This window comes from Rhea americana, unplaced genomic scaffold, assembly GCF_003343005.1.
Source record: "Rhea americana isolate MKP2758 unplaced genomic scaffold, rheAme1 scaffold_15, whole genome shotgun sequence".
NCBI classification, from domain to species: Eukaryota; Metazoa; Chordata; class Aves; order Rheiformes; family Rheidae; genus Rhea; species Rhea americana.
The window spans coordinates 433,127-445,312 of NW_028185594.1; the positions used below are offsets into that span (position 1 = coordinate 433,127).

General features: G+C 41.3%; 1 protein-coding gene across 1 annotated transcript in view; it reads left to right on the top strand.

Moving 5' to 3' along the window:
- ABCA12 (ATP binding cassette subfamily A member 12) overlaps nucleotides 1–12,186 on the top strand; it is a gene marked incomplete at its 5' end in the record, with an annotated part of 89,297 nt that overhangs the window by 46,913 nt on the left and 30,198 nt on the right. Inside the window, 10 exons of the mRNA XM_085299541.1 lie at nucleotides 219–534; nucleotides 3,099–3,213; nucleotides 4,550–4,879; nucleotides 5,951–6,020; nucleotides 6,118–6,252; nucleotides 6,918–7,073; nucleotides 7,852–8,029; nucleotides 9,536–9,754; nucleotides 10,397–10,593; nucleotides 11,001–11,161. Coding sequence (XP_085155667.1) covers nucleotides 219–534; nucleotides 3,099–3,213; nucleotides 4,550–4,879; nucleotides 5,951–6,020; nucleotides 6,118–6,252; nucleotides 6,918–7,073; nucleotides 7,852–8,029; nucleotides 9,536–9,754; nucleotides 10,397–10,593; nucleotides 11,001–11,161 — 1,877 coding nt within the window. The remainder of the gene's footprint in view (nucleotides 1–218; nucleotides 535–3,098; nucleotides 3,214–4,549; nucleotides 4,880–5,950; nucleotides 6,021–6,117; nucleotides 6,253–6,917; nucleotides 7,074–7,851; nucleotides 8,030–9,535; nucleotides 9,755–10,396; nucleotides 10,594–11,000; nucleotides 11,162–12,186) is intronic.

Below are 12,186 nucleotides of genomic sequence, written 5' to 3' on the forward strand. Positions count from 1 at the left end.
GTGGCTGCAATGATGTGTGCTTTCTGCTTCCAGACCCTCAGTAGTGACCATAAGCAGCCTACCTGTCTGAGTATTTCTTGTGTAGCAGAGAAACTAGGTGAGGGATTGTTGTATAAAAGAAAGACTAATAGAAAATAGAAGTTTTTATGTATCTGTGTGTACTGCTCACCTGCTATTTGCTCTGAGTGAAGGAAAGCGTTTTCCCTTTCTTTTCTAAGGTATCATTTTCAAGCTGCCTTCAAGTCATCGCACCCATCAGCATGCTGTTCGTGGGGCTCTGGCTCTCCCTCCTATGCTYAATTACACCATCCGGATGAGCAGCAGGATTACTCAAACTACCAACAGAATAAGGGAGCGCATTTGGACAGTGGGCCCACACAATTCAACCTCACAGAGCCAGATTTACAGCCGGGCGTTTATCTATATCCAGGACAGCATTGAAAGAGCTATTATTGAATTACAGACTGGGAAGAGTCCAGATGATGTAGCTGTTCAAGTCCAGGCCATGCCTTACCCCTGCTATAATAAGGATATGTAAGTTTATGTGATTTTTTTTTTTTTTAATCTTTGTGTTTTGTGTTAGTTCATTTGACCTGACTGGAGTTCACCTGTTGCACTGATTTCCTTAACACTGTATTCTCATGGGACAGAAATCAAAAGTTTCTTTTGGGGATTTTCCAAGGGTCAGAAAAGAGGGAATTTTGCACTCTGGTATTAATGTCCTCTAATTAGTTTCCCCAGTCTTGTATTTTCAATGCTCTGTATGTACCTGAATTGTCATAATAACTGCAAGCTCTACAGCAGGTGAAATGTGCTGTCCCTGTTTCACATGTAGTGGAACTGAGACTTGAATTGGTAGAGCTCATGTTAAAGGATGTGACTGTTGGCTTGTTCTGCACATGTTTACACACAGGCGCTACAACAGAATAAGAAAATGTATTTTGAGGGCAAAAAAGAGTCCCTAAGTTTATGAGCTCCATTCTTTAATTTTGCTATCTAGCTGTCATGTTTGTTATTCATTTCAGCAATTCTGGCTAGTATTCAGTGCATAGTGAATAGTTCTCAATGCAAGCATCTCTCTCACAGATATGTTAAAAATAGTAAGAGGGAAGAGGAAATTGTACCATTCATCTCCACAATAATGAAGGAAGACAGAGGAGCTTTTGATGCACTGAGTTGTCAGGGTTAACAGCCTATTATATAGAGCACTGCAGTGTTAGCGGTTTGTGGACCAGAATAAGTTTTGAATGATRAAACGGATCAAAAAGTTTTGGATTATCTTCATTTCCACTCATCTTGAGCCAGATCTGCAGCTAGTATAAACTGTAACTCTGCCAAATGCAATGCAGAGAAGCCAATTTCTCACAGCTGAGGACCTGCCCCTCTGGCAAGACAATTTTGGTTGGCATTGGAAACCTGGCAGCGTGGTACTTCCTCGGAGTTACTACCCTGACCGCAGCTGGTGGCTGAAGTGGGTGGAAAACGCACAAGGAAGGAMTTTCATGTCCATTACAAAGCAGTGAAGGATGTTCAGCAAATATTAGTGGCAGGGGARATGGTCATGCCATGACTGACAGTACAGATTTCTCACTTAGACCAAGAGTGCAGACTAAACCAGGAGCTTTTCCTACTGAAAAGCCTGCATCTCTCCGGCGTGAGCTGAAGGACGGTGGGAGCTGYAGGACATGCATTAACCTTGTATTGCCTTGTCACTTAGGGGAGCTAGGGATCTATAATCTCCTGTTAAGGTAACTGCATGCAAAGTGCCYGCCACTTAATTGTTCCTGTAAGTACACAGGCAGTAAGCATTCAAAGGAAACATCAACTTCTTGCAGCAAAGRTATGGGTTATTGTTGTGAGATACTTCTAGACCGTGATTAAACGGCTGCTGGGGGGCAGGGTTAGTACAGGGTTWTCTGCTCCCTTTCCTGTTGTTGGGCTGCCAAAGAACAGCTTGCCTTTGGGATTCCCTCCCCAGGTTCAGAGGGACATGAGTTTGCTCAATTATTAAAATACCTAAAGGCTTTGGAATTGCATCCAGGAGAAATCATTATAAAATGAATGTGTATTGATTGTTATCGCATAGTTCCCTCTAGGGAAACGGAGAGAAGTYTGTACACCACTGTACAGAAGGTGTGGGGAAATGCTGAATTTTTAATAGCCTGGAGATCATGCACAAGGTGTTAGCCCCCCGCCAAAAAAGAAAGAAAAAGTAGAGCTASTGAAATGCCTTTTTACTGTTTGTTATAAATATGGGCTCATTGTACAGAAGCCTTTCCTGAAAGCACTGCTTTGGGGGAAATTTTCAGTTTTTCAKGGAGAAAATTATGAAACTCTAAAGTTCATTTTTTTTACTGTTACTGTACATTAAACTTTTCCCAGGAATAACAYTGATATTTGTTTAAAGCCAGGTCTAGAAATAAAGGAGGAAAGCATGAGCCCTATAGACACAATGAAGTGAATCCCCTGCTATAAAAGCACACTTTCCGTCACAGAAGGAGGATTTTATTGTTGGCCATTGTTACTTCTTTTTTTCTGAGCACATTTGGCATGGAAGGAAGATTTTGATTAAAGCCAGGAGCAGAGAATTGTGAAGACCGCGTTGCAGGCCTGGGTCTGCAGCACCTGCCTGTGCGTTAGTGGGGCAGATACGTCTCTYTTCTGGGAAGTGCCTAAATCCAAACTCAAGTAACAAGTTATATGRCTTAGTCAGAAAATTTGGCCATTATTGACAGAGCTGAGAGTTGTGGCTGGCTGCTGTGATTTCTCAAAAAGAGGGATGCTCTCCATCAGAGTTAGATGTTCCTGCTGGTGGCAGTTTCTGCTCCTGCTAGTGATGCTTCTGTGGAAAATTGCTTCCAGAATCTGGCTAGAAATATCCTTATGGTTAAATAAATAAATATAAAAAAAAAAATTGAAACAGTCAGGAGTTTCATGGAAAAATAGCATTTTTATGATTATTAATTATATTCCGTGTTTTGAAATATAAGCATGTCTTTTCCTGCGCCAAAGTATTATTCTGAAAAATATATTCAGTATAAATCCTTAATCCTCAGAACATTTTGTATTCAGCTGAAGCCTACATTTGCCTTTTACAGGTTCTTAACCAGCGTGACCTACTCTCTTCCATTTGCTCTGATGGCTGCCTGGGTACTGTTTATAGCTGATTTTGTTAAAACACTTGTTCAAGAGAAAGATCTGAGGCTTTATGAGGTACGTTGAAGCTTTCTGTGGCATGCAAAATTATAAAGAGATTTTCCTTATTAGTGAGTAGTACATCTCATGTGCAGTATTAAATGGAGCAAAATGAGCATTAAGGAAAATGATACTTTAAATACCTATTGTTTGACCTGCACTGCTTGAATTCTGACATTGTAACCAAGTTCAAAACTGTAAAAATGCAGGATATTTGCCCTTAAAGTGGTGAGAATGTTACTTTTTAGTTCTGAATACTAGAAACTTTGGGATGTCACAAAATTACAAGCTTCTGAAGATTAAAAARGGCTCTCTAAAAACTTATTTTGAATCATACCTGGTGGGGATGCAGATATGAAAAGTGAACTCATTTCCTATCCTTCAAATTACTAAATATTTCAGAAGGTGCTGCATCTTATATCGGCTCCTCTGAAATGGAGTTCTTGATTCAGGTTGCCTATTGGAAAAGAAATGACATTGAGACAAAGGGAATTTACTTAATTCAGGTTTTCACTGTGAACAAAGTCAACAGAGATGAACAGCAAAGAACTTTTACAAAACTAAGCTTCGGCAAGCCACAAAAGCTTGAGCAGATTTGTTCTTCATCTGGTACCATGGAATCAAATGCTGGTTTACCCAAAAACATTCTGAAGAAAAGACACTCTATGAACTGTAATGAGATTAAAATGAATGAACCCCAGGGACTAGCTGACAGTCCCTTACCCTAGTTTTGGGAATCCAGTTTCATGGTCTCTAAGAACCTGGGTGTCAGTAGTCCTTCTAGGTGTATAATAATCTACAGCAAAATGCCAGCAGTTATTGTTTCTTTGGGATTTTGTAATATAAATTTACAGTTCTACATGAGTCTTATCAACTTGTTCATCAGATAATATAAATGAATATTGCTTCATTATAACCATGCTAATTTGCCCRTCAGTGTCTTTTGGGGAGGATTAAATGTTTTTGTTTTAAAGATGCTTTGAGAAAGAGTTTTTACGCTCTAGCCACCCACAGTTCCATGGTCCTGTTTTTGAAAGTAAGGAAAATGCTTTAAAAAAGCAACAAATCTAAGGTAGCAGTTGCTTTGGGGCTGCAACAGTTCATACTCGTAGATCCCATCTGTCTTACCCTTTGCAGTGGACTGTTTTGCAAACATAGGGCGTTCCAGAAACGTAAGTGCTTGGTTTCTCCCTGGTTAGCAAGATGGCAGTGTGCCAAAATGTGAAAGAGCATGTTTTGATTTTATACTCTGTCGAGACATTGAAAAGAGAAAAATGAAACAGATCAATATCAGCAAAAAGATCCCTTAATAAGGAGTTGTTTGTGGTTCATTCTTTCTCCTTTCTCTGTGCAGTACATGAAAATGATGGGCGTTAATGCCAGCAGCCATTTCATCGCCTGGTTCATAGAGTGCGCTATCTTCCTTTTAATCACTGTCACCTTCCTCATCATTGTGCTGAAAGTGGGTGACATCCTTCCRAAAACAAACACTGCRCTCCTGTTCCTGTACCTTATGGACTACAGCCTCTCCATCATAGCCATGAGCTACTTCATCAGTGTTTTCTTCAACAACACCAACATAGCAGCCTTGGTGGGCAGTCTCGTATACATCCTCACCTTCTTCCCCTTCATTGTKTTGCTTGTCATTGAGAATCATTTGAGCTTCTCTGTGAAGAGCCTACTGGTAAGTTCTGTTTTTCAGTAAGAAGGATCACATGTGTGAAAATGGACACTAACCTTCCGTAAGTGTGGCTTATATCTGATATGGCTTATATCACAAATGCGCATGRGTTTGGTGCCTTTCTAAACTCTACTAGTGGGCATTGACAAACACTACAGCATGTGACAAGAGGAAAGTTGTCGGGGGACTGCTCGAGGCAAACTTGGAATTAGTTGTGTCCCATGACTGAAAGCAATACTTGTGACATTTTAATTCCAACCTGTCAGCYGAGTCGTAGTAGTTTGAGCTATGTACTTTGCCATTGCCAGTCACAAAGCAAAATGGGTTAGCTCCAGCCACAGTGAACAGCAAGGCTGTGTTCGGTAAGGGGTCTAAGTAGCAGGGCTGTGAACGAAGGCTGCGCAGTGCCTATTTCTCTCATAGCTGGCTCTGCTCATCTTTTAGTTAGTGTATCTCAAATTCCTAACCATGAAGAGATGTAAAGCYGTGCCTCTTGCCACAGGTAGAAACAGGTAGATTATTTCTTGTCAAAGAAATTATGTAGCTGTCACCTAGATACTTAGGTTCCAGAAGCCAGATTTGTTTCCTTTAAGTCCACCAAATTCAAGAAGTGACACCCATTAAAGCAAGCAGTAAAATTATTAGCCACGTGTCACATCATTCTCAAGCACTACTTAATTGCATAAACCTAAGCTRAATTTCTCAAAAACAGATCCACTCTGCTTTTAAGCTCTTCACCATCTATTTGTGTGACTCTACCTAAGGCAGCTAATTACTCATGTTCCTTACCTCTCAGTATATGTTTTCTCACGGAAGATCAGTGTCCTGTGTGAGGAAGGAGGTCRGGCCCTGAGTATGGGAAACAAAAGGAAGGAATGCTGCTCAGGACAGCATGATAGCCAGTCACTGGAAGTGTCGACCTAGTCCAGTGCTCACAGTGACCAATGGAAAAAAATCTCATTARTATTTCTGGCTCTTGGATCAAGTCAGTGAGGTATCTAGTTGTTGACTATCTTGATTTCTCTTTGCGATTGACTCATAAATTCTTTGTTTTCATTTTTTCTTATTCCAAAGAGCCTGTTGTCTCCAACTGCGTTCAGTTATGCAAGTCAATACATTGCTCGATATGAGGCCCAAGGTGTAGGTATGTTTATCGTAGATAAAACTGTGCTTTAAGCCGTCATGATTGTGACATTTCATTAACATGGATTCTATTTGTGTTTCTAAATTCCTTTCTCCAGGTCTGCAGTGGGACAACATGTATAAATCACCAATGATTGGAGATAACACTTCCTTTGGCTGGATGTGCTGGCTCATCCTGATAGACTCCTTCATTTACTTTATTTTGGGATGGTATATAAGGAATGTTTTCCCAGGTAAGGATGTGAAGCTTTGAGGGAGGTGCAGTACTGTCTCCTGTAGAAAACAGTGAATGTAACGTTGGCCGATTCCAGGATTAAGGCAGTAAGGCAGTCTGCACACACAGGATGCCTCCATTTCTGGATCAAAAGGGGCATGTCTTGGTGGATATCTGAGAGTATTAATGGATCCTGGAACAGGGCAGAGCAGGGAAGCATTAGGGTTCCCTTGCTTATCACATGGGTAGTTGAGACCCCTGAATAAACTGGGACCAAGGACAAGGGAGGATGTGTGCAAATGGTTGGTGAAAATGAGAACAGAGCATGTTAGCCTGCATTTGTCAGGCAAGTGATTTTGTGTTGCATTACTTATCATTTGATTTCAAAAAGTAATTCCTGCTGTGGGCAAGAGAAGTACATTTGTCTTTTGCTTTTCTTCACCATCTAATGAAGTAGTCCACAGGCACACAGCAGTCTTCTGGAGTGAAGTACTCCAGCCCTCCAGCTATGAAGTTACTCAGAATAATATACCAGCTAATGCGTCCTACTATGTCAATAGCGTCCGTAGTTCGTGAGCACATCAAGAGAGGAGAGAGATCTCTGAAAATCTTTTTAGAGCATACCCATATAGTGGTGTGTCYTGTAGAAGCAGATACTTGAATATGATCATCTTCTCAATGCAGGGAGATATGGTATGGCTGCTCCCTGGTATTTTCCGTTGCTTCCATCTTACTGGATTGAATACAATGGTTATATCCCCTTCTGGAATGAGAAACGAAGAGCCCTTCTCTTCACGAAGCTGGTGTTAAGGAAAGAAGCCACCCTCAACAATAAGATATGTATGTGAATGCTAGATGGGGTAACGATGCTAACTTATGTCTTGGGTAAATGAATCCAAATGTGCAAAGGGGCACCATTTTATTTGTAGTCATTAGTGCAGTGGACACACTCAGAAAGCACATTCCTGTGTTGATTCTCATTTTGTAGCACAGGAAAGCTTTGAAGCTGTTATTTATCTGAAAGGAGATTTAGCTTTTAAATTTTACTTCCTATTTGGTGTGAATTTGTGTATGTGTACGCTCTCGGTGGGCAGTTACCTTGAATATATCTATCTCACACTACAGTACTTTGTATAGAAATACACTTTTATTTGTACAAGCAAATACAAGTTTCCATTTGGGAACAGGGATATGTGCTTCTGTTTTTATCTCTGTAAATATTTAATCTGTAAAATATTGTGAGATCACAGGTAAGATCTTGCTGAAGCTACCTAGCATAAAATGCATCAGTGGTTTGCTTTATGCCCTCTGCTTTTCTTTGCTTGCTTAGCAGAGATTGTTAGGTGCCCTGAAACATCTAAATATGAGACCTTTCTGAAAGTGATTAATGCTTATTGTCAGGAGTTATTAGAAGTTGCAGGAGTGAAAGTGAGAAATCCTGAAGAGCATAAAATGATACAGATCCTACAAAATGTTCTCTAAATTCCCTGCTGAAATACACTTTTGCTAGGTTTTATTTTTTAAAAGCCCTGATTATCTCTGAGATGAAAAAAGCAGCACAAACATCTGTTTCAGTGCAATAACTGTCCCCTGACCCTTCTCTTTGGTTTGGTTGAAGGTGCACCCCCTCCTCACCTGGAACCGGAGCCCACTGATCTCACCTTAGGAGTCTCCCTCCATGGCATAACAAAGATTTACGGATCTAAAGCTGCAGTGGAGAACCTCAACCTGAACTTCTATGAAGGGAATATCACTTCCCTGCTGGGGCACAATGGAGCTGGGAAAACTACGACCATGTATGTCTCCTTTAGAGCAGGGTTATTTTATCTGGTAGGGCATGGTGGGTAACGAGAGAGCAAGTGGTGCTGCACTGTCTTTTGAGGCTGATTAAGATGCTTTCTTAGGCCTGATCTCTTCTGTAGTTTAACCTTGCTCTTTGACAACCTAAGCAGTGCCTTCCTTTTAGAAATAGGTGTCCTTTTCTGCTTAGGAATATGCTGCTTAATCTGCAAGATTCCTGTAATACACAGCACAGCAACTGTTCCAGCATTCTCTTCTATGATGCTTTGGTGCCTGGGGTTAGGTTGCTTGGAAAGCTGTCAGTAGCTTGTGCACACACCAAAGTGATATTAACAGGAAAAGTTAGTAATGGTATATTTCAGCTGTACAAACATGCCTGTTTGCTTGGCAAGGAGGACAGTGAGTTAATCCATTGATCTTTCAGTCCTTCCAGCCTTGCCTTTTATAAATTATTATTTGAATTGTTAGATAACAACACTAAAACAGACCTGTAGACCTTGATTTCACCACTGATACATACATATATACATACATATATATGTATGTATGTATGTATGTATATGCATTGCTGGGAAAGCCACATTAAGCTGATAAGTAGAAGCCCCAGAAGAGCCAAAAACACTAAGACAGGTGTGTGCTTCATCTCAGCTAATTATAAATTCATCTCCTGCCCTCTTTGCAAAGTGTAGGCAAAGCTGTTATACAGAAGAGTATAATGGCTTCTAGAAACTTAATGCAGACTTCAGATCCTGAGTAAGGTCACAAGTCACCGCTCCTTTTCTTTTTAATGATGGTTAAAAGTCCTAAGAGAGGAAAGCTCTGGGAAGGTGAAGGGCAGTCTGAGATGCATCTTCTCTCTTCAGTCCCTGCAGGACAGCAATAAAAATGAACTATATTGTGCAAGTAGTTATTCTGGAGAGAAGGCGTTTGACTCAGGTCTCTTATGCATTGCTAGATAGGTAATTATTTGCTTGAACCAGATGAAAGTGCTGCCCTCCATGAGGTGTCTTGTCTGAAAGTCCTCTCCCATTTCTTGACAATAATGGCAGTGAAATTGAATTTCCATGCTCTGATGTGGTTAGCAACATAAAGCTGTCTGGATACTGCAGCCAAACCTCAAAGAATGAAGAGTAGCTGGTATTATATGAATTTCCAGTGACTAAATTGGAAGCCAAGGGGATTCATGTGTACTAAGACCACTGCACATATCCCATGTCTGACTTGGGAAGGGGGAGACTGATAAAGTACATGTTAAAAGTAGCGAGAGTTCAGTGTCTGAGCTCAGTACTTCCCACTGCGTCCTCACAAAGGTGGAGGAGATTGCCCTTTGATGTTAGCTGGCCACCACTCTACCAAAGCATTGACAGACACCAGAAGAAGCTGTAAGGAGCATGATGGTGATGCAGGGAAACTTTGCAAGTGATGGTGGGTACAAGACCATGAAAGATTTCTTGCGACTTTGTCCTTTTTCAGTTCCTTTCGTATTTATTTTTCCCTTTCAGATCTATTTTGACCGGACTGTTTCCTACATCATCAGGGACTATCTTTGTCTATGGCAAAGACATCAAGACTGACCAGGAAGTTATCAGGAAAAACATGGGTGTGTGTATGCAACACAATGTGCTGTTCAATTACCTTACCACAAAGGAACACCTGCTGCTCTATGGGTACATCAAAGTCCCTCACTGGAGTAAAGAGGAACTCTACCAAGAAGTGAAGAGGTATATGGAAATAGCAGGGTTGGAGAAGGGAGAGGGCTACCAGAATTACTCATTGTGTGGTCATGCCATTGCCACTGCAAAGCTCAGATACATGGTTTTGAGCTCTGCTGTTGGCCCAGCCTAGAGTCAGAGTAATGCAGGAGGCCTGACTAGAGGACTATATTGAGTGTTGAAATCTGTGACTGTTAGAAAACAAGGTCTCTTCTCCAGGGGGCTGACAAGCTTCTGTGGCAATTCTTTGGAGATGAATTATGGGCCTCAGGTCTAGTCCTTGCTTCTCTACAATTTTCCCCAGAAAGAGATTTAATTAACCAGTCTTTCTGATGCCAACTTTATTGATTCTGCAAAGACATGATGCAGCCAGACCATCCCAGGGAATTTGGATTTTGATGTTCTCAGTTCATGGGGTTGAGCCTTTAACCTTGGCTTGTCAGAAGACACCCTAAAAAATGTTAAAATTAAAATCCCAGTGTCTGAGCTGCAGGATGAATCATCTCTCAGCTCTATTACCATTCAGCAGAGCAGTCCACATCTGAGCAGTTTTTCATCTGCAGTTATGTTGTTTGCTGCTTTCAGATTCCCTACTTTTTTAAAAGATTCTTGAAGTGCAGCCTTTGGGATTTGTTTTCCTTTGTTTTCAAGGACTTTGAAGGAGACTGGACTATATGGCCATCGTCATAAACTAGCTGGTTCTCTGTCTGGAGGGATGAAGAGGAAGTTGTCCATAGCTATTGCTCTCCTGGGTGGATCAAGGGTTGTGATATTGGATGAACCAACCACAGGGGTGGATCCATGCTCTCGGAGGAGTATTTGGGAAATTATCTCCAAGAATAAAAAAGGTACTGTGATAAGACAAGATGCCACCCAGTGGCAAAGACGGTGTGTCACTTTTGAAAGTTTTTGATGTCTTCATCAGTGGCTTTGAACTCCGGGTTTTTGAGACCACAGAGAACTGTCTGTGGGGGACTGGGACTTTGCAGATTCCTCTAGGGGAATCCTGGGTGGTTCTTGTAAATTCAGAGTGTCACTGGAAAAGTAAGTTTGCCATAATAGGCAGATTATATTATGCTGACTTTCAGTTTCTCTGTGCTGTTGCCTTTCATCCAGTTTTACTATTAATTCCAAAAGAATTCTGTGTATTTTTATCTGATACTTTGTGTCTTCCAATTCAGTGCAGCGTTCATCTGTTTCTCATCATTATGTGTATTTATTCTGCTCTGGCTAACATCAACTCTGTGTTTTCCAGGCAGAACCATTATTCTCTCCACACATCACTTGGATGAAGCAGAAGTTCTGAGTGACCGAATTGCCTTCCTAGAGCATGGAGGGCTCAAATGCTGTGGGTCACCATTCTATCTCAAGGAAACATTTGGTGATGGATACCACCTGACTCTCACCAAAAAGAAGGTTTGTGTAAGAAGGTTTATGTAAGAATGTATAGAAGTTTGTGTATGAAGGTTTATGTCAGAGTTCATCCTAAATTTTCAGACTCATATGAAGAGAAATGTTTGTTTTTATGATAGATATCTTGTGTGGGAAGTCTAGTCAATCAAGTGACAGGAAGGAAAGAGCCAAGTCATAGTGTCCTATAGACATAAAGCATGTTACAGAAGATTCGTCTCAGCCTTGCATTCTGTGGTGGAATGGGTGTTCCAGTATAATTTCGCTTTTATGGAATAACTTCTCTATGTGACCACTTCATTCCAGGATGAAAGTGTCTGGACCAGGGCTAGAATAATCTGGTTTGGAACAGTGTGCTGTGACAAGAAAAAGGCAGTGTAGGCTGCAAATGGGCTCTGTTTGCTGCATGAGAGTTCAAGGCTGAGCAGGAACTGAGGGGCTAGGTAGATGTTCACCCAATGCAGTGACTGGGGAAAAGGGTGTCATTGCTCTTTTTGGCTACCAAAAGCACAGAAAACCTTTGGGAATGTTTGCCTGCTATTTCTCAGTTGGTTTGCTTTCTGGTTTCTAGACAGTAAGACAAGTCCTGAAAAGAGAACTCTAAAAATGAGTACTGGCAGCTTTATTGCCTTTCTCTGGCTGGTACAATGAGGCAGCAGCACCCACATGCGCTTAGTTTTGGGTGACTAGTGAGAGGAGAGACTCTCAGTATCATGAGAAGCCCCAAGTGAAAGTCAGTGGGAGGTTTTTTAGATTTTTGGTTGAAATTTTTTTTGGCCACAGAGGTTCAAGAATATGCTGGACTGTTTCTCAGGGCTGTCCTTTTTTCATAAGGCCCAACCACTGAGACACTTGGAGTTAGGATGTGCTCTGCTCCTTGTCTTGCTCTGCCTGCTGTGTGCTGGTCTTCACCTACCTTTTATAAATAAGTTTCCTTCAGAAAGATAGGCTATACGGAGCATTCCCCCAAAACTGGGAGACTTAGCTTCAGCCCCTCTACACAGAGCGTTGCTCTAAAAGATGAGGCAGAG